This window comes from Dreissena polymorpha, chromosome 2, assembly GCF_020536995.1.
Source record: "Dreissena polymorpha isolate Duluth1 chromosome 2, UMN_Dpol_1.0, whole genome shotgun sequence".
NCBI lineage: Eukaryota > Metazoa > Mollusca > Bivalvia > Myida > Dreissenidae > Dreissena > Dreissena polymorpha.
In genome coordinates, this window is record NC_068356.1 from 50,809,205 (window position 1) to 50,832,998 (window position 23,794).

Here is a 23,794-nt window from a genome sequence, read left to right on the forward strand (position 1 = left end):
ATGTATACCATAAAATAAATAATACAGAACTAAATACTGCAGCAGTGAGTGATGAAAACGTTAACGACCGACAATACTACATTGTATCATAAGACAGACCATTGTAACAACTATATATTAAAACACTTTTATTGGCAATACATGCAATCATATTACCAGCCCAGTTCTCGATTCGTTGTATTTAGGGAAGCTAACCTACTGCATTCGGTATCGGAAATTAAAAAGGGGTCGATTAAATAAAAAAAAAGTCCTATCCATACTTTCTATTTTTTTCTGAATAATCGGAATAATTATTGTTATGCTAGCACGTTCTTATCGCCAAGTTACGAATTTAGACACGCCATGAATGTGTTACCGCCACACCGTGATACCTATCCTCCGCAAATATTGAAAACTCATGCTAGATTTCACGGGAAAAAATCATGATTAGATAGGATGAATGACGTATTCGTTTACAATTTTATACTGTTGGTCTGCGTGGCGCACTTGCTACCAGTTATTTGGTCTGACAGCACGGTAAGAACGGTTTAATTTTTTAGGAGTATAAGACGCTAGTAGAGTGTTGCTCGTGTCAAATAACTGTTTAACTCATAGAAACCAGTTTCCGTTCATAATTTCTAAACGTATTTTGAGTGTTTTCGGAAAAGAGCTATACATGTTCCTGATTTTGAAAATATGTTTACGTATGCACTAAACTGTGATATAAAACGTAGATACGACCTTATTGAGTGCTGTCAATTTGCAGTCAAACATGCTCCTGCCTTTAGGAATTTGTCTCGCTCTAACAAGCTTAAGCTGCGGTAAGTAATATTGTTAAGAAAGTCAAACTAATAATATACTTGCCATATGGCCTTAGATTTGACACCACTGTTTTTTAATTTTTAATGTTTCTGCAACAGTGGTTTTAAGTAAAAGTAATTGCGTTAATGACCATTTTGTCGAACCGCTTGCTGATAGCGCGATATAGCTGGCATTATGGTTGATTGTATGTACATGCGTTTTGTTACGAATATTTTATCAAATATAATAGGTAAATTGCCTAGTCTTAAACCCGACTCTCCATCTCCCGATCTCAAAGGTCAAGGTCACACTTAGAGATAATTATACTTGGATATTCGTCGCTGTAATTTTTCCATGTATCATGCAATTCGAAATAACTTATTAGAGATGACCACAATAAAGAGACGCGTCCAATATCCGTTCCTCTACCGTAAAAGTCAAGGTCAAACTTCAAAGTAAAGATTCTGCCATTTAACAATTTTACCGGACAAATTTGCCTTTGTAATTTATCATGCAATTTTAAAATAACTTATATTACATGAATACAATGAGCAGACGGCGTGTTGCTAGCAATATCCGTCTTATTCTAATATCAAACTGGTCATAAACACCTTGTTCCAACTGGTACATTATCACAACTCGTGAAAAGTACTTGTAATGAATGTCCACAACTAAACGATGTGCCGCTTGGAATACCTATGATACTTTTATACTTAATTTACGAAATTTATCATTACATAGATGTTAAGTATAAGAACTATTTAAATATGTATTTACTTTACGTTTTCCTTAAAGAAAAACACGAACTTATCTTAAAGCAGCGAAACAAAACAAATACGTAAATGATGTAAAGTTCAACATGTTGTCGATTTATTCTAATATCCGTTTATTTCTTTATTTGAAAATTATATTTGCCATTGTTACAAAACTATGGTTGTATATACATGTTGCAAGACAGTCAACTGTTTGACGTGCCTCCGTTGCACGGATATCGTGGGTCCTCGACACTGCAAGGAAGTGACAGAATGTTCATTAGGAGAGGTTCGAACTTGTTTTCCCTCTGCATTTGTTAAAGAGACTTATTCACATATGTGTGGATATTTTGAAGTAAGTAGATTTCTTAAAATACTATATTCTAATGTAGGAACGGGTGCAGTTACAGTTTAAAAATGTAATTTTAGAAGAAACAAATAAAACATAAATGAGTTTGTCTCCATAAGCAATCATTCCGGTGTCCTGTAAATTTAATTGATAATTAAATTTAATTGACATCGCCCGAACCGGACTGTACTATAAACGAATGTATTTCATACTTTATATAAGCCATCCACGATGTTTGTCACAAAAATATAAAGAAAATAAAACCACAACAGATACCCTTAAATTATGAAATCGTTTTGCGTTTTTGAATTGGAAGCATGCATATTCATAAACCAAATTGTATTTTCAGAACAAGTCCTCGTCATTCGTGTTATTTAGTACCATGATGTGCATTGTGTTGTGTATGTTTAAATTGTTACGCACGTTGAAATCCCTTTAAAGACGACACATACTGTGCCATTTTTGACGTTGAAAATATTCATATACGTTCTGTTGTGCAAAACAAATTACGTGGAAATTTTTCTTCTGGTGAACCTGCAAAGTGTTTTAACTAACTCCTATATTCACCACCTTCAAAAGGCGAATAATTACAAACCGCCTATTTATCTCAAATATTTATGCATAGAAACTTCTTTGATATCGTTTTCTTTATTTTGTAATAAAGTCGAAGTGACGGCAATAGAAAATAATAAAAAACTGAACCAGTGCATTGAAAAAGGCCACATTGAGCATATATGTTTAAGAAACGTTGTAACTGCATACAAGTAGTAATTTCCTATTCGACTCACAGTTCATACTAAATTTGCTTATACATGTGGTAGATATGTGTATGAACGTTTGTTTTTTACGACATTATGTATTACCTTTGCTATGTCTTAATGAGTGGTCCTTATTTCGGCAATAGAAAATAATAAAAACTGAACCAGTGCATTGAAAAAAAAGCCACATTGAGCATATATGTTTAAGAAAAGTTGTAACTGCATACAGAGTAATTTTCCTATTCGACTCACAGTCATACTAAATTTGCTTAAGACATGTGGTTAGATATGTGTATGAACGTTTGTTTTACGACAATTATGTATTACCTTTGCTATGTCTTGAATGAGTGGTCCTTATTTCGGATATTAAGGTTAGTTCGATTTTGCAGCTTTACCTAATTTATTTGGTTTTACGTAAATATTTGTGTTAATGTCTTTCGGTGGCAGTAAAAAATGACCTAAGGTGAAGTATGTTTCCCACCCCATCATTTAAGAAACCACAATGTGTTTATCTAAGTTTATCATGGTATTTAAATATATTGTTTCGTTGTAGGTATGTTATGCTCAACAGACAACAAACAGATATGGACAAGTGCTTTATGACTTGGGTTGTACAGAGCCATCGGTATGTTATAAAATTTACCATTAGGCAAAAACATCGATTATCAATGAGTGTGCGATATTAACATTTGCTGACCATCATTTTTTCATACAATAAAAATACGCCATTGAATATACTAACGTTATTGTAAAATAATTCAATACATTAACAGACATGTTTCAAATCGCTCGCATGGCAACGACTCGTGTGAGGAATGCTGTAGTACCGAACTGTGCAACGCAGCGGGATGTGGTCAGCCCGGTAAGGAAGACTTTGGCATTCTGTATTAGCGGGTTCAGTTATTATAAGGACATGTATATATCTATGCGGACTTAAATATGTAGAAAAATTCATCTCCACAAACCGCATCAGTTAGGTAAATTTATGTCCGCTCTGTCTTTAATTTTAGAAAAATGCCAAATTGACAATACAGTTCATAACTTTACCTTTAATACGACATTGAACAATGAAATATATTATTAAAACCGCATTAATCGTCTCGAAAACGGTAAATGCAAAGCATTGGAGGTTTAAACCACTTATATATTATATATTAACACGTTTATATTGATGATTTGTCAAAAAAGAATAAAAATGCCCATAGGTGTTTTTTTAATCTTCAACGGGCCTCCTACTTGCGCCAATATAGACAGACCATTTCATTCAGAATCGTATACACTACAGTCCAATTATCAATAGTCTTGATTCGGCACTCGTAATTTTAGGGATCGGTTAAATTGTTTTAAATAATACTTTATTTATTTGAATAAAATTTGTTTTAATAATATATTTTATTATCTTAATCGATTTGTTATGCAAATTGATGCACATGAAGGGTATTATTTGTTCAATACCCGGTATATGAATACTTTGTTTGGGACAGGCTATCCGTCCGGTCGAGGTCCAATATGCTACAGCTGTTCCTCCCAATACTCAGAAGGGTCATGCCACATAATCGACTTTTGTAGAAGCAACGAAGTAAGTAGTTATACCAAAGCAAAAATAAATCACTAAGGCACGACTTTGGCGTTGTTATTTCTCTTTCGCGGCACACTGCCGAACTTTAGTCAAGTTAATTCGTATATGCCTTATTTTACTCATGAAGCAAAGATTCAAGCGCGTACCGTAATTACTCTATGTTTTCGGACACTCTAAGTTTTCGGACACCCCCTTCTTTAGCAAAAATAATTTTTTTTTGTGACTCTTAATTTTCGGGCACACGATTTTTCGTCAATAATTAATGTCTCTACGTTTTCGGACAGTATATTTTACAGCGCTATTTTACCAAATTTCGGTTCTGTTGTCGATATCTAATGACACTTCGATCATGGGGTTTTACAACCAGATTAACATCATAAAACATGGCAGGTGCATGCATGAGGGCAACGGACCATTACATTGCGTAATTGGGTAAATAACTGTGTAAACCGGTATTAAACAATGGTTTCACCCGATAGCATAAGCGTAATGACAATTACCAGGGGTAGGCGCCAATTAACAGTTCAATAATCTACCGCAATGGTACTACCCCTTCTCAGTAAAATAACTTTGACAAATACTAAACGCTTCAAAGTGTGATGCACCCTATTGCAAGTTTTACGAACAATGGAAGGTGTTAGACAACAACTATCGGAAATTAACAAACAAAGAATTCATAGTTTGCTTTTTCATTGCGTGAATTACAGGTTCATACTAGCGAGTATCAGTACATCATATGGTCATCTTTGAACTCGTTGGTCAAAGTACACCATTGTAGAAACTTTCTGTCAAATAAATTAAGCATTTAAAATTATTTAAAATGCAGCGCAAACACATATAACTGTAATTTATACTATACGGCATGGTATTTTACAAGCGCGTGCTATTACCGGTAGTCGTTGATACAATTGACGCTATTTTCGGACACTTCAATTTTCGACTATAAGTTTTCGGACACCTGTATTTTGTGAATAATTTTCGTATCTACGTTTCGGACACGAAAAAAAAATAAGTGTCCGAAAACATAAGGTAATTCCGGTAAAAAAAGTATTATATTTATCGATCACTATAATCAGAATAGAAGTCATCTATTTACACAATGATGTAATGGTGTGTCAATGGTGTGTCGACAAGCTACTATAATTTATCATTTATATACGAACGCATAACAGCAGTTCCTTTAAATGTGTTACCTTGACATTTATGTTGTCGTTTGTTCAGGTGTGCATGTCACGCGAAGAGCGAGAGTTTGGTGACACGGTGTACATCTCGAAATGTGAATTGTTGACGGTAGGTAAAACAAACGTAAATAAAGATGTCAAAGAGCGACGACGAATTCTTGTTATTTTGATAAAGCTTTATTTGGTGTAAATCGCAATGCTCTATATTATCTTGTCTCATTTGCCTCACCTTTCAACTAGACTTTTCAAATCTCTATCCGATACATTAAACACGGAATGTTTCGTTGAACAATTTTAAAGTAAAACTTTCATTTGATTATATTGATGCAAGTATGCTAATAAATAATATACCAGTAGTAACTATCGAGTATATTATTGTTGCAAAGTGCGTTTTAAGATGCACAGAGATCTTAATAATGGTTATGACATGGCGTTGTAGATTACAAAAGATACCCTTAATAGGAAAAAAGACATCTAGTTTAATCTCATTTTTTTTGTTCATGAATTATTGTTGTTTGTTATGTATCGTTTTTAATAGCATGGCATGATGTGTCGGTTTTCGAAGCCTGGCATTATGGCAGGACAGTCGATACAGAAACGATACTAAACGTTCATTTGTCCACATGTCATATGTTGTTTTTATACTTTGGCTAGCGAGCAATACAGTAAGGTTCATAATGTTTCTGTATATTTTGCGGATATAAGTCTAAATAGTCTACATTGGTTGAAATATCTTCTTGAACTCCTTACATACTAATTAAACGTTACATAGCATACACAGATAAGTAAACAATTCATCGATAAATGCGCATGATGATACATTTTCATATTGCAGCATTGCCAAAACCTCAAGGGCGATGTACCAATAATAGGCAGGTCAATTTTGGATGACTCCAGATCTTTAACGGAAATCACGTGTCACAAATGCTGCCATAATGATCTTTGCAACGCCAATTGTCGCACTAGTATGTGGTGGTTTTCAATTCAGTAGTTGTTATCAGAATTATTTATACAAAAAATGACACAAATAACTTGAGACTGAAATTAAAGTTTAATATTCAATAATTGCATAGTTTTCAGACTTGTTAAAGACAACATTGTATAGTTAAAACTAATTAAACAATTAAAATTAACTTTAATAGGTGGTTTGCTAATTGACACGTAATTGTACTAGTATGTTAGCAAAACACCAATGGTTCATTTCAGAAAACCGTTAGGTAACCGTCATGTTAAGTTACGATGCTCGGAAAGAGTGGATATAGTACATTGAGTGTTGGCTTTATGCATCTTTGCCTCAATATGATTTGATATGTTTATTTGCATGAAATTCTGCTCCAAATTCAGTTCGCCATAGTGCCAAACGTATTTCCAAGTCGTTTCGAACGTCAATATTTTGAAGAAGCGGACTATTTTCCAAACCAAATCATGCAAGTGGATGTAAGATTTATTAACAATATGACGTGTTTTGTAAGTTTTTGATACACATTGTACGACAACATTACTATGTTAAATATATGTCAATTATTTCTGTAATATGGGCCATCAGTTTCTACGGTAAGAAGTTAAAGCAATTATTGGATGTCGTACTAATTTAATACAGTAAAAGAGTGTAAATGTGAAATCAGCATTAGGTTAGTACAAAACAAATATCACCAATTTATTAATAATTATAATATAACAGTTGCAGCAAAAGAACACTTTGCACTCTATTTAGACTATATTTAATAAATAAATAAACACGTAACCCGACTCTTCTTTGAATTTTTTTTACATAGTGACTTAATGTTACATTTTATATAATTATAAAAGATTGGATCTTTTATTTCCATCGACCATATGGCAATAAACCATGTCATAACTCATGGATTATTACTAAGCTCACCTGAAGAAAAAAAACTTGTTTTTACTAATTAACCAACTCACTGCGTTATCCTATTATTTATGAGTCATATACAACTACTGTGTATCAAATCCATGCTGCATAGTAGATGTGTCAATGTCATGATGAGCTATGCATGTGTCCGCGACCAAATGTACAACGGACACAATTGCTCCGGTAATGATATTAAGTATATTATTACTTATGTATAGTAAGTGTACTTAACATTAATCCGTTTTATACGGTAAGTTATTATAAAAATACGCATCCGTTATTCGCCATTCATACTGTCCATCAGAAAAAATGTAACAAAAAATATAGATGCAAAAATGCATAAAGCCAAAATTCAATGTACTAAATTCACATCACCTTACATAAATTTGTCCTACATAATAACACCTCTTTCAAAATGTCCCTTTTGTATGTATACAAGTTTTGATGTACAATTTGAACTCAAAATTAGACAATCATCCATTGAATTGCTCACCTATTGTGTGAATGGTTACCTTAATAAACACACAGTCTTGATTAATTAACCGAATGCGTTAAATGTTCGTTGAATGTATTATTACTTTGTTATATTATCCAAATGTCTGCTTTCATTATTATTATTATAATTATTATTATTATTATTATTATTATTATTATTATTATTATTATTATGATTATTATTATTATTTTTTTTTTTATTATTATTATCACTCCAAACATACACTCATCTTACACCGCCCTATGCTAAACAATAATAGAAGCGGACTCCTGTGCATCCAACCCATGCGTACATGGAAGATGTGTCTATGGAATGACGGGTTATACATGTGTATGTGATCCTATGTTCAAAGGATACAATTGCTCAGGTAAATATTTTAACTTGATAATGTTTTTTATTACGTTAACGTTGCGCAAAACACAAACGTTTATAATCCGTTCTCTCCCAGTAATATGTTTTATAAATGTAAAGATAAAAACCAACTAATTTTGTTTACAAAATATATTCACTATTAACTTGTTATCTAAATATGACCATTGCATTTTGTCAAAGTTAACACTATTTACACCATACAAAAATCTAACGACCAAAACCAGGGGCTTGGATATGTAACAATCCCCTACATTCACGATTCTCTATTCCATGTTTTCACGGAGGATGTGCAGACATTAGAAACTTTATACATCGGGCATAATTGTACTGTTAAATGACTTGACTTGAAATCTTGAAGAAAAGAACATATTGAATAGAACTGCTTATTTATTATACAAATACAAGTGTATTTAATTCCTAGTCGACAACACGTATATATTGGTATAATCGGTAAATGATAACATTTTATGTACTGGATATCAAAACGAAAGGGACTACTGTGCATCAAAACCCTGCGCACATGGAAGATGTTACAACATCGGAACGGATTATGCGTGTGTATGTGACCCGCATTACACCGAACACAATTGTTCTGGTGAGCAAAAAAGAGTATTCACATTTGTTAAAATATAATTTACGCATTACATATCACTAATATAATATTAAGAATTGATTTGAGAAATAACACCAGAATGACAAACGTTTAAGTATATAAATTACTATTTTGAACCCGGTACCTGTTTAACAAACTCTACTACATAGTTCTGATACGCTATGAAAGTTAAAGACATATTTTTCAAACCACTTTTAGAAACAAAGTGAAAAACGTTTACTAATATGGGTTTGTGAATCATTTCGTCAAATAATCATGATAAAAAAGAAGAATACCTGAAAATGACGATGGAAATGTTATATATATATACAAACATTGTAAATGATAATACAAGATATGTCTTCTGTCATTAAAATTCTGTTCGGTTTTGTGTGGTCTAAACAAGAGACAATTTTATATCGATATAATTTGTTTTTAATTCAATTCAATGCTAATGTCTAATTGAGCCTGTCCAATAAATAATTTAAATGATTTTATATGCAGTTAAACAAGTATTGATTACTTATGTTTTATATGTATACGCTGGTACAATCATTCAGCAGTCAGTATTCTCAGTATATTGGTATTTGTGTTGTTGAAATGGTTCCAGGTCATACTTCATTTCACTAGAATGTGTCCGAAGGACACGGATTCCCCCGCTATATGTTTAACTGAAAGAGAAACAATTAGTGCGTTGCAATAAATAATGTGAACAGTCAATACAATAATAAATGTGCATGTCATTTATACACTAGCAACACATACAGCACATTGCACATTGACATGTAAGCAAGAACCGCAGTATGTACATATAGCATGTCTTCCTGAAATACAAGAAATATGCACACACTTCTAGTGTCCACTGTGAACTTGATGCGAAGGATATGGTTGTCTCAAAACAACAAATACTCCAGATTGTATTGTACTTTGAATCAATTTATCTTTAAATCTCATAATGCCTAAGATAGCTATTTGCAATATAACGATTGTTTTTAAACTCTAGTGACCGCTGTGACATTGGCAGCTAATCCGAGTGACATGGTTGTTGCACGGAACACGTTGTCTTGATATAATAACCATTTCTATTAATTTCATTTGAAATCCCATCATGCACAGCAAAATTTTGGGCGGGAGTTTTTTTTCACTATTTACATGTGAGGACTAAGCGAAAAATCATGTATCCGTTGTGTCCTTGACCTTGAAGCAATGGGCATAGTTGGGGCGCGCGGCACGTTCCATTGATATGATGATCTTTTGTGATGATTATTTTGAAATATCATCATGCGCAGCAAAGTAATTGGCGTCGTAATATGATGATCTTCTTGTCAATTTATAACAAAATCCATGAAAGCTAGGTGAAAAAAAATGAACCGGCCAAACGTAACTACTTAGACTACATACATATCATGACTATTCAAAAGCTCAAAGCGTCCACCGCGACCTTAACCTTTAGGCGAACGGGATGTTTCTGCATGTGACACATTGTCTTGGTGCTCATTTAAGTCAATGCATTTTAAAATTCCGAAATGCATGACAAATTAACTGACCGGACATGAACATTAACCTATAATAAAAGCATAAAAGTAAATATGAAAAAAAATGTCCACAGTGATATTGAGAATTGAGCGAGCGACATGGCTGTTGTACAACGATATGTCGACATGTAATGCTGATCATGTGGGAGAGTCGTTTTGAAATCCCATGATCGACAACACAGTTATGAGCCGTATATGAATTTTCCCTTACAAACAAACACACAAGCGCACGTAAAAGCAGACAAACCTACACGGACAGGGGAAACTCTATATTCCCTCTTTACATTATCAGTTCATTGGTTACATGTTATTTGATAACATATCTGTTCTGGTGGTTTTTAGATTACACATATAACCGACAAATACTATAATTAAATACTATTATCTACTAAGTGTGATTGTATACAAACTGCATGAATACATGATCAAATTAAAGAACGTTAAGTCGTATTTATACAGTAAGGTAAAATTATATAATTTGTGGACGTTTTAACTTTCACTTAAATTTATTTACATACTCTAGTTTCAACTATTAGTGAATAAAATCAGCACACATTCAAGTCGAAGAAATTTATAGGTTGGACTATTTATACTGAATTCACATATTTCGTCAGTATTAATTGATGAATCAGTCACTGTTGTCTCTGATTAATTAACGCATATTTTGAGTGCTGATTCCAACCACAACGTTTGAGCAATTTTACCGATTTTTTGTTTGCCTAACTATATACGCGACCTTTTAACAAGTGTATTCTCAGAAACGTTAATTGCAAATGTTTCATGATAATAAGTAATATATATTAGATATTCCCACTCTATTCGGTAGGATAAAATAAAGTGGACCGTGTGCTCATATCACCCAAAATATATCTTCGATTATTAATATAAGATCTTTAACATTTTGCGTGTACATGTATATAACCTAGATTCACTTTGAGGCACTGTGATAAATTGTAAATACATTTAAAACCAGATGAAATATTTCCACAAACTGCTTCCACAAAATCTGTTGTTTTTTTTTAATTTATTTAAACCCATGGTTTCACGTGTGACCCGTGTGATCGTTCCATATATTGTTTGCAATATTGCAGTATTGGCCACAAAAAGTCTGTTCATTTTTTATACATTGTGTTCGCCAATTGTTACTGTACAAAACTTGTCGCGTTAAGTTCGGTTGACCGGATGTCATTTGCTTGTCTGATCAAGCGTGCATATTCCTCAATACTTATGCATCTACAATAGGATTAATAGAAATGCAGTACTTTATTTTATATTGAACTATTAATTATATAAAAATAAACATGATACTATTCATCTATTGGTACATTAAATAGTAACCTTAAATATAGTTAACATGAATGCTCAAATAATATTTGCATTAATACTACATATTTTCTATATGATTCCGGGAAGTATGTGTCATGTAGCAATACGTTTTTAAATTGAGTGATTGATTGATACAAAGGCAGTAACCACGGTTTCACTCAATATGTAAGATTCCGGGAAGTATGTGTCATGATGCAATACGTTTTAAAATAAATGAATTATTGTCTGTCTTCAGTTCAATAAAAGATTGCCTGGATAAAAGAAACTTCACCAAGGTCAGTGGAGTGTACAGGATACAACCAGAAGAGAACAATGAAACAATCAATGTCTACTGCGACATGACAACGGATGGCGCTGGATGGACGGTAAAAAACCACCACTAATACAACTATTTCTACTTCACTACAACTGTTACAACAACAACTACTACAACAACGACGACAAGAACAACAACAACAACAACAACCACAACGGCAACGACGACGACTACGACTACTACTACGACTACGACGACTACGACTACGACTACGACGACTACGACTACTACGACGACTACTACTACGACGACTACTACTACTACTACTACTACGACTACTACTACGACTACTACGACTACGACTACTACTACTACTACTACGACTACGACTACTACGACGACGGCTACGACGACTACTACGCTACCACTACTACACATACTACTACTACGACGACTACGACTACGACTACTACTACGACTACTACTACTACTACGACTACGACTACGACGACTACTACTACTACGACGACTACTACTACTACTACGACGACTACTACGACTACTACTACTACTACGACTACTACTACTACTATACTACGACTACTACTACTACTACTACTACTACTACTACTACTACTACTACTACTACTACTAACTACTACTACTACTACTACTACTATTACTACTACTACTATACTACTACTACTACTACTACTACTACTACTACTGCTACTACTACTACTACTACTACTACTACTACTACTACTACTACTAAGGAATATTAGCTAATAAGGCTCCGCCTCTCGTGTGATACGTCATCACACAAGCCACTCGCGTGATACAAACTCTTGGAACCAATTGACTAGCTAATAGTCCGTATGCATTTTATTTTGGCGGATATAAATCAAGTAGCTGACAGTCTCCTTTTGGTAGGCACATTTTGTTGGAAATTTCAATATAATAACAATTTGAGGGTGCTATTTTTGTGTGGCCAGTTGTCTTAGGATTGCTGAGTATAAATCCATACTGGGTGGTTACCTTCTGATTATTACAAAAATAGTTTATTACAAAAATAGTTTTTTGTGGAGATGGGTTTTTTTTTTCTCGGATATAGGTAACTCCCAGCTCTTATTTTGGCTTTTATTTGGATAGTTAGTCACTTTGCGGAATTGCTTTACATTGCGGATTTGCATATTGCGGAATTGCTTTACATTGCGGAACTTTGCGGATTTGGATAACATTGCGATTACATTCGGATTTGGATAACATTGCGATTAATGTTGCGGATGTGCTCACTATTGATTATAATAACTTTGTATTAACTGTCAGCTACTTTAAATCAGGAAGGCCACTTCGAGTAATCATTCCTGATTTACATGTAGTTTCGTATCTTTGATGTTGTGGCTCATTTTCCCCGACTAAAATTTTGTTCTTACTATAAAGTTCAATTATTTTAACCTAGTCCATATGTTCTAGTCATTTGTTATTGCAAAAGAAAGGTAAAATAAAAAAGTTATAACTTTATTTTGTGTTATTCATATACTAAAATAATGCTGAACTTAGAAACCAAGCTTTTAAGAATTAAATTTAAGACATAGTTTCACGTTTTAATTTTGTTAACAAACGGATATACTGCTATGATATTCTAATATAAAGAGCGTACTGTTTAAAGAATTGCATCAAATCCTCTATATGTTATAATTAAATCGCCATCAATCGTCGGCATCGTTTGCTTTTTAGTTTCAAGGAAAAACATCTTGTGTATATGTTCAAGCCTATAGATTGTGTTCTGCAATAGTGTCATTCATGTTTGCAGCGTCATGGTACAATTGTCATTATTACATTATTAAACACACACACGAATGCACGCGCGCGTAAAAATGCATAGGTTATATGATGAGTGATATCTAACAATAATTTAAAATGAAATGCCATTCATTCGTGTTTGTGGCCATTTACTTGGTGGAGCTGGTTGGAAAAATACAATAAATGGCTTTTTTCTGACCCCTCATGTTATGGTAGAAATGCATATGTGGCAAATGTTTCGGTATAAATAATTAACAATGTAAATTAAAAATTATTTTGCATTTCAAATAAAGAACACATTTGTATATGTTATTTCTTTACGGATTATTATTCCGCTGTGTGTTTTCCTGTCTCATTGTTGTTTATTTTGCAGATATTCACATTGTAAAAGCCCCGTTATTATGATAAAAAATAAAAACATATATTATTAGCGTTTTATTCGTTTATTCGCAGAATTAACAAAATACTCAAATGAAACTAAATGTTTAGAACTGTGGTATGTTTGCGGTAAATTTGAGAATGACAACTTTACGTTAACATTATTCTTGATTTTTATCATATTTGTTAGCAAAATCTGTACAACATTATACTCCTTGATGTTTTATAAGGATTTTTTTCACGGGTGATACGTTTAAAGAAACATAGACTTACATAATAGTAGAAAAATATATTTTCAAAATAATGCAATGTTGTCACGGAAACAGTATGAAAGCGAACATAACAACTCATTTGTAGTCGCATTAAGTCGCCCGAACTTGCACGTTATTGTTACTTATGGCACATAGATTTACACTGAATGAAATTCATTGGACCCTGTCCATTTAAGCACTGATTAATACATCGTCCCAGGCCTCTTTTCACAACAAACTGATCGCCATTTTCTTCCGCTTCATCCTGCTCATGCGCATAAGACACTTCATCGCCGGTAGACAGACACAACAATGTTTGCGCAAATAGCCCGTCACATTTTTTAATTTCGAACAAAATAGACTTTTTCTTCCGCCATACACACTGTGAGGTCGTATAAGGAGCTGGAACATCGTGCTAAAGTTGAATCAACCTGGTCGTCTTCTGAAATGATTATACACGCATTTTCAAGAAGTCTAATAAACAAACGCTAGTCATTTAAAAAGAACGTAATAGTGCACATTGCGTGAGACCGGTACTTTTCGCCGTTTATACCCTTTATTATTTATATTAATTGTTTAAATTACGATCAATACCCAGCCATATCAGCAAGACATAAATCAGTTTGTATATCGTACCAATATTCGCTAATCATCAAGACCTTACTCGCTGCGAATTTTATTATAGTAAGCTGTAATGTTGTGATTGTGTTCTTTACTGTAAACCGCCTATAAGAGAGCAGAAAGCATTAATTTTGCAAAATTATACCAATTAATTGGCCTTTATTAAGACATGCGTCATGCATTTTAGTTTTTTTATGCAACTTGGTTGAAATTATCTGCCTACAAATAGTACCCGCAAGTTTCATGACGATCGGATTGTAAGTAACGAGTTAAAAGAGCAGACAAGTTAAATATGCCCTCAATTTATTATAATGCTTAATGTGACATTGCTGGTTATCAAACTTTGCCGAAATATTATGCCCAGAAAGTTTAATTCCAAGTTACACGATGATCCGATTTAAACGCTTCTAATTACTGAGCTGACGTCGTTCGACTGTACCGCCCTCACTTTTATTCCCATAATGCGCTCTATTTAAAAAATAAGAACAACTCAACTTGCATGCTCATTAAAATCTTTGTTTCACCGCCAATGATCTACATCGGATACTGTTTGATTCGTAAAGTCATTATTTTGTAGAGCCATACACTGTGTCCATGACATTTGTAGTCATAGACGCACTGTTTTATACGTGGTGTCTATTTAGCATTTAAAGCCATAATTACGTTTCGTCACTAAAATTTAGCTCGCACCAATTCGCAAAGGCTTCTCTGGTGTGTTTGTTATTATTTATGCAACGAGCGTTTGGTATATACACGCGGCTTTTCATAAACAGAAATAGTCAATCAGAAAAGTGTGTGGTACGCAGGTCGTACATATGGCATTAACTTTCTTGAATTAACAAAAGTATCGTATGCTCTCTTATACATTTTCAATAAATGGTAAATTGGTAATCATACTCATGGTAAATAGTTTTATTTAATGTGCATGTTAATGGTAATACTGATGAATCATAGTACAGGGACAAGCTACTTAAAGTTTCTGTTGAAGTGATATGAACAGAACGGATACACTTTTTTATACATCAATATCGCATTTTTACCTGATGGCGTCAAAAATTTGGGCTTTGCGGATGACATCACCATAAAACTAGCAGTCACAATGAATAGGAGTTCCATATTGAAGAAAAGAGGATGCATTATCAGTTAATTGGTGAATTCTGTAAAAAGAAGTAATATTCTGTTCAGATTTAAAAGAGTTTTTAATCTATAAAACTAAATATTCGCAAGTCGCGCTAGTTTATATGTTGTGTAAACCATTTTGTTGTTTTTCCGAAGTCTTCTTCTCTATAATATATTTTGATCAAAGTATTTACAAGTAAAAATATTTTCTACAAGAAAATAACATGTATAACATAGCCAGATGAAAACCTATGATACGTAGGTTTTTGGCTCAAAATAAATTAAAAATTTAAATTAATATATCGTTTAATCATGCTAAGTAGACCAGTTCGACATTAATTTAATAGTATACAATATTATTCGAAATGGCAATACTCCATGTGCTTTACACATTCCTTGTGTATTTAGCTTTTCGTTTAAATGGCTAATTTTCGTAATCATTACACACCTCAATATATTCAACTGTGTTCATAGTATTTGTGCATTATTCTTCAATATAATTTCAAATAGTCACAGATCATCATTGATATGTAAAAACTAATTGAAACCTATGACATACTCTCTGAAATATGTACAATTTTTGTTTTATGTATTAAACATTTTTTTTATAGATTTTAAAGCGAAGCGAAAGCTATACATCTGATTCAATGTTAAAGTTACAACTATTTAGAAACATATCAAGCTCGTATTGTTATTATGTTTCTTGTTAAACGAGCCATTTAAATATACAGATATATTAAAACATTCACTGAAATAATAGTTTATATAGTAATAGACAACTTACCCCAGTATCTGTTTATTCAAAATTTAAGCTTATCAAAAACGGTGCAATACAAATTGTATTAATATTCGTAACTAAACAAATCCGGCTGCCTTTACTAAAGAACGAGTGAAAATTTTGATTCACTAGAGACTGCCTGTTTATATAGGTCGGTGTTTCATTAAAACTAAAATTGAACATTTTAATTTGATTAATCAGTTTCGCCTCAGTGCGTCCGTAGCAACCGGAAACAATGGCTGACGATACGGCCTAGCAACACACTGATACACACTTCCGGAGTTAATAAATACCAAACCGATTCCGCGTACACGGCAATGGAATTAGTAAAATTTAGCCTAATCAATTAGCAAATGGCAATTGCTGTGTTCAGAAATGATTAAAATCGTCGGGATGTGAAGTTTATTGGGCTGAAAGGTTTGCGCACGCAATGTTGTTTGTTGCTGGATTAATTCGAACTTTGGACGGATTATCAGAAACTAGTCGACGTCAATTTTTCCCTTATTATTCATCCCACATAGTTATACGTGTTGAAATAATATGTTGGTGCAAACAGTAAAAATTATCATAACAATAAAATAAAAGGAAATATGCCGCCACATTTAACATGAACGTCCAAAGACCATTACGCATTTACAAATACATTTCAAATGTAAACACTTGTGGCGGAGGATTGACTTATTTTATTTTTATTACATGTTTGCTCACAGCAAGCTCTCTTTTAAACAGCTGATTGATAATTATGTTCCGGAGTTGTTCAATTTCAAACAACTAACAGAACAACATCATTAACCCATTTATACCTAGTGGATTCTCCCATCCTTCTAAATAAGACCAATTTATTTCCAAAATCAGGAATGTCTAGTATATTTATTTCTATATTCAGAATATTTCTTACAGAAATTCCTTTAAGCAAACAGCGTAGACCCAGATGAGATGCCGAATGATGCGGCGTCTCATTAAGCTCTACGCTGTTTGCCAATGCCTTTTTCTAGACGCTAGGCATAAATGGGTTAAAACGCCATGATAGTGGCAAGTACAGTACCTGAAAATGACAGTTGTTGGTTATAAATAAAGTAAGGAGTACTAAAATCATACGACACAAGCACACAACATCGTGTTTGAATTATCTTATCTGAATGGAAGGAATTAACGCTAACTGCGGAACATGTATGCATCATTAATTCATTATGCACAGGTATACCAGAATAATTATTATACAAAGTTAGTGAATTGAAGTACTTTAAGAAATGTGTTGGTAGCTTATGTATGGCATGCTGCCACATAAAGAGCTCCGCTTAGCTTAACTATTTACATTATATAATTAAAATTGCATGCAGGATTTTAATTGTTTCTTAATCAATCCCGTCAGTTCATATCCGTTTATTAAGCATTTGAGAATATAACACGCGTTCAACTAGTCAGCAATATGTCATAAAGCGCAAAAATATTGTGTCGCTGTATTATACTTAAAGCAAATGCGAGGGATGTGTGATTCTTCAGTGTCCCAGAGTGGCAGCGTAAAATGGTAGATTCGTGCCCCAACAACAGAAAGTTCGATCGAAAAACAGGGTGAACAGTAAACATTTCAACACAATAAAACTATTTATAAATATTGCAAGAAATTGTTTGCTATTCCAGCATGTGGAGTAATCAATGTGCTTCAAATACTGAAATTTTGATAGTATTCAATGAACTATAAACGAAGATAGAGCAATTTTTGAATAGGTGGTATTATTGAAGTTGCGGTTACTTTGATTCCCGATATAGGGCACTTCGGATAACAGAGACTTACAACAAATTGGGCACTCTGATAACCGAGTTTTATCTTCTACATGAAATGCATTTATGTAAATTATGGCTATGTAACCAAACATTTTGAAGAACGAATCAATTTGAATAGTCAAGCGCGACACATTGAGAATCTATGCATAACGTAAATACATAGACATGTGAAATGTAACCAATGACGTTGGTTGTTTTCAAAAATTTCATTAATATTAATTTATACAATTAATATTATAAGTGCAATTTCTAAATAAGATTCAAACGCTTATTTCTAAAGTAATATATTTCAAGTGACAACCGGAAATAATTGTCTACATAATGAACTTGTTTTTTGGTGGTAACTTGAGATTCAGAGAGATAAAAATACAACGGATCATGTGGATTAACACGATTGTGTTTAATTTTAATCATAGCAGGCCTCTAATTAACGGGAGTAAAGGGATCCTAAAGCGGCAAATACACATTTGTTCTTCATAAAATCCTGTGTAAAGTAACACTATACTTGTTGAATAAGATGCCAATACAAAACTGTCGCTACTTGCATTAAAACTGCGCATTAATTAAAGCGAGATTATATAGAATATTTTGTCAAATATTTACTAATTTAAGTAAAATGTGTAAAATAACCTTTCATTTATATTTTTCTATATAAATTAAAATAAAAGTTAAGCAGAACGTGTGTCGAAAAATGAGAAATAAGCGATTATTTAATTATTTAATTCTGAAATCGAAATGTCTGTACAGTCGAATTCACCAGCATGTATATCATGCATGTACGATGTGAATATAAATTTAGTTTAACGGTTCATTTTAAATTCCTGCAACGATATATATTCATACGACGCACGGACAATAACTCTGATTCTAATAAAAAGACGAATGCAGGTTATTGTAGGAAAATATGAACGAAATATCATTGTCATTATCGGCTCGGGCGCTAATTTGTCTTTGCTGCATTTTATGAACATCGTCTTCAATGTATAATTTGTATTGCCTAGTGTGTGTTATTGTGACGCATTTTATCAATATATTACAATTTAACACATGTACACAAACGTATAATCTCGCTTTAATAAAATAGACTAACAAGTATATACTGGTAAACACTGATAAGAACAGCGATTTAGAGTTAATAATGCGGTATACATGTGTCTTCATGATTGTCACATCTTGTTTTGAAAATAAAAAAACTACATGAAAAAAAGCGGAAACAATACAAACAATCATGCTTAGTTGCATTTTAACATTATTTCAGTAAAATCATATTGAGCTGACTAAGTGAAACATAACAAAAAGTAATTAAAGGGGCCTTTTCACGTTTTGGTAAATTGACAACATTTAAAAAAATGTTTCAGATTCGCAAATTTTCGTTGTAGTTATGATATATTTTAGGAAACAGTAATACTGAACAGTTACCATGCTCTTCAATATCCATTATATGCATCTTTTTACGATAAAAAACCGTTTAAGTCATAAAGCGTTGCAATTTGAAACGAATGAATAATTTGGAGATATTTGTTGTTGTCGTTATATTTTGTGATACATATAGACTGTACTCATCATACATATCGAATTATTTTCACATTTATCTTGCACATTTATACACAATCATAATCATATTCCAAAGGGATAAACAATATTTCGGTAATTAGTTTTTAATTTACGCCAGTACATACATTTATCGCCTGCTTACTATAACAGTATTCCACAGCGAATTCCGCATTTATGATTCACTAAATAGAGTGTGTTATATCTGGTAAAAAGTGTCGAGTAATCTGGAATAGAAGCGCAATTGCCATTAAGATGATCGGTAAAAAAAGTGTCCATGAAAATTTGGCATCCGACTCTTAAAACATTTCGATTTCCTCAAATACGTTAGTAAACTTTAATGTAACATGTTGAAACATTAATGGACATATTGATCTTTTATTTGGAAGAGTTGGCAAGTTCTTGATTTAATTTACAAGTATTTTTATTTTGTTGAAATACGTACTGATCCTCTACACTGTGAATGAACAAAAACTGTCACGTGATCACAAAAGTCAACGTCAGTACTCATTTTATGACAACAAACAGCCGCGCAAGGTAGGTTTTTTTCTCCAATATCTTTGCTGATCATCCTCTGATTTCATACGACCTAGTGCAGGCAATATGGCATGCATATAGCTTCGATCGGTATATCACGCGTTTTGTGTGTTGCTCTGGTTTTCGAGAACACTTCGGCGCAAATTTCCATTTAAGAAGCAAACGTCAGTAGTAAAATTACAAAGAGTCAGTGTTCTCGAAAATTAACGATCACAGAACTGTCTATGCTTTACCGGACGAACATATATTACATATGTCTATGCATAAACAAACAAAAATATCTACCAGATATTAAATAAACGTTTAAAGAGTGAAAACAAATATGGCAAACGTCAGTAGAACGTTTAGGAATGGCAAACATCAGAAGCAAAAATATGCAAACGGCAGTAGCCGAATAAATGCAAGCGTTAAATTTAATGAAAAACTATTTAATATATATTATTTCTTGAACAAACATATATAAATTGGCTGAAACGGACACATATTACCTTGATATACACATCCTGTGTATACAATACTATGTTTTATGTGTAAATAAATAACAAACACCGTTGTTTAATCATGACATGAAATCCGATATGAAATAATGTGTGTGTCTATTCAGCGGCGATGTCTTTAATTTTGAGAGTAATGGCTTACAAATTGTCCATTCGTCTCTAACAGGGCTCGTGTTTCGTTTTTCTTCATGACAATAATACACTTATTGATATTCGTTGACTTAATAATGATAATACTATCCAAATTCTATGCCTACAATATCTATCATATAAAAATATCAAATAAATTTAGCACATTCTTTTCACGCTAACAATTCAAGATAGCTGACAATTCAGTTGCAATCGGTTTTGCCCGCATGCGCATCGAAAGTCTTATTATACTTTTGTCTCAATATATGAGCATTTGAGTTTTTGGACGGCCGTGGACCATCCATCAAAAGCTACACGGTGCTGAAGGACACTGTCCTTGACTTGGATATAGGTCCACGGGCGTAGCTGTTAGTAGTTTTTGTATTGTTCAGTATCGGTGGGATCGTGAGGGGCACTGTGAGAGAAAAAGGACATGTTCTACCATGGCATTTGAAATGGCATTTAATAAACACTGATATGTTCTGGTCACACTTATATGATTGTTAAGAATAAGCACATTTTTGAATTACAGTTTATTAGAGAAATCCAGTTACGTAATATATACGCAATTATAGTTTAATAGGGAAAGTGACCAACATACAGCAAACACAAACATCATGTTAAGTTTTAACAAATATGTATGAGTCGCGTTTTGAGAAAACCGGGCATAATGCATGTGCGTTAAGTGTCGTCCCATATTCCGCACAGGCTAATCAGGGACGACACTTTCCGCTTGAATGGTATTTTTCGTTTAAAGGAAGTCCCTTTTTACCAAAAATCTAGTCAAAGCGGAAAGTGCCGTCCCTGATTAGCCTGTGTGGACTGCACAGGCTAATCCGGGACTACACTTTAAGCACAAGCATTATGCCCAGTTTTCTCATAACGTGACTCATTTAAGTACAGCGCTTGATTATTTGATGTTAATATTCGCGATAAAGGTTAATCAAGTGCATGAGAAAACGTTTTCTGACGAACATATTTAATCCTTATTGGTATTCTTAATATTGGGCGCATATCTTAGCAGTAATGATGTGAGCCGCGCTCTGCGAAAACTGGGCATAATTCAAGTGTTGAAAGCGTCGTTCCAGCTTAGAGTTTGCAAACCACACAAGCTTATCAGCCACTTTCCGCCTAAACTGGGTTTTTAATATGAAGATACTTTTTTACAACGAAAAATACCATTAACGCGAACTGTATCGTATCTGATTAGCATGTGTGCGGATTGCACATGATAATATTGAAGGACGCCTCACTCACATACATTAATCCCCGTTTTCCCAGAACGCGTCTCGATATATATCTAGCTGTTTTGGAAGGTAGCCGCCAGTGTCAAACCGCGCCTACATTCGTTATCCTGCTCCAAAGATAAACGTCATAGCCCCCGTACATAAAGACGATTATATTTTAGCGTTTGTGTAGAGTATCATAATGCAGTTAGCGGTCACTGCGTATTTTGCACTGGAACACCTACCCCGAGTGTTATATCATACGTTTGTTTAACGAATTGTATTACGTTTAGCAGTCATCGTGTAAGATGCACTGACATACATACCGTGACTGCTTCATTTTACGTGGGTTTCATGCAAACAAATGCAAATACAAGTCATCCCTCATTATGACTATTAACACCTTCTGTGACAATGTTAATATGTATGATAAAGTATAGTTCGCCAATATTAACGTGGCACTGACCTTTATGTTTGACAATATTTAGGTACCGATATTGAAGTGAGTTTAATCTGTTGAAGAGAACCTGAGTGAGTGCACTGTAACGGTCTCACTCAACGAATGCAAAACGCGCAAAAATACAACCAAATGAAATATTGACCACGATCAATGAGTACAATGTTGAATAGATGGATTGTTGTATTGTTTGGTTGTATTTTTGTTGGACCTGTTTGTGTTACTTTTCATTTTCATAGAATACAGCGTCTAAAATGCTAAACCCGAATCGGTTAACATCTCTAATGATATTGATCACGTAAAGAATTATATTATGACCCATTAGCGGGGATTGCATTATCAGGAAACAGCACATCAGTTTTCCGCTTGCGGGTCATTTGATATACCGAGTTACTGATCTGTAGCCTGCAGACTAAGTAAAATAGTTCCTTCAAGACATATCGAATATCACTACTCATCCACATATTTCCTGGTGCAAACGACTTCTTAAAGGGACATGGTCAAAGATTGACGCATCGAAAACAAAATCGAATTTTAGTTGCGAATTCCTAAAAATAACTTAAGTATTTATATTGCAGTAGATACTTGAAAATGCTGTCGTCAATATACTGTTATATATTTATCAGTTGATTTTTATTAAACAACCATGAAGCATTGTTTACGCGAACAGATTGAACAGTTTGAAATGTTCTATGTTTTTTATGAAGATAACTGACACCACGACACAATATAAAATACAGCCACTTTAGAAAAAGAAGAATGCTTTTCCACAAGCATTCGGTTGCAAAAGGATTGAGATTTATATCCAGA

The 23,794-nt window shown here is 33.4% G+C and overlaps 3 protein-coding genes across 12 annotated transcripts in view; all 3 read left to right on the forward strand.

Annotated features, from left to right (window-relative positions):
* Positions 1–23,794, forward strand: part of LOC127866991 (fibropellin-1-like) — a 281,878-nt gene that overhangs the window by 253,024 nt on the left and 5,060 nt on the right. For 2 of the 10 annotated variants that reach the window (XM_052407902.1, XM_052407907.1), the window contains one exon: positions 11,829–11,958. In XM_052407902.1, coding sequence (XP_052263862.1) covers positions 11,829–11,852 — 24 coding nt within the window. In that variant the 3' untranslated portion in view covers positions 11,853–11,958. Of the gene's footprint in view, positions 1–4,123; positions 4,219–5,439; positions 5,509–6,234; positions 6,365–6,743; positions 7,613–8,027; positions 8,136–8,631; positions 8,736–11,828; positions 11,959–23,794 lie in introns of those variants that run through there. The other 8 variants (XM_052407901.1, XM_052407900.1, XM_052407905.1 and 5 more) reach the window with 8 other exon arrangements.
* Positions 1–23,794, forward strand: part of LOC127866987 (uncharacterized) — a 183,713-nt gene that overhangs the window by 133,716 nt on the left and 26,203 nt on the right. The gene's annotated exons all lie outside the window — the stretch shown is intronic.
* Positions 418–3,316, forward strand: LOC127867009 (uncharacterized). The gene is made up of 4 exons (XM_052407930.1): positions 418–516; positions 746–800; positions 1,739–1,821; positions 3,193–3,316. Exons 1-4 carry the CDS (start codon positions 436–438, stop codon positions 3,286–3,288), a joined length of 315 nt encoding a protein of 104 aa, XP_052263890.1. The 5' UTR covers positions 418–435; the 3' UTR covers positions 3,289–3,316.

Coding starts and splice junctions, on each gene's coding strand:
- LOC127867009 (XM_052407930.1), top strand. CDS start 436: ATGAATGACGTATTCGTTTACAATTTTATACTGTTGGTCTGCGTGGCG. Junction 517..745: donor TTATTTGGTCTGACAGCACG/GTAAGAACGGTT, acceptor GTCAATTTGCAG/TCAAACATGCTCCTGCCTTT. Junction 1,822..3,192: donor CAGAATGTTCATTAGGAGAG/GTTCGAACTTGT, acceptor GTTTCGTTGTAG/GTATGTTATGCTCAACAGAC.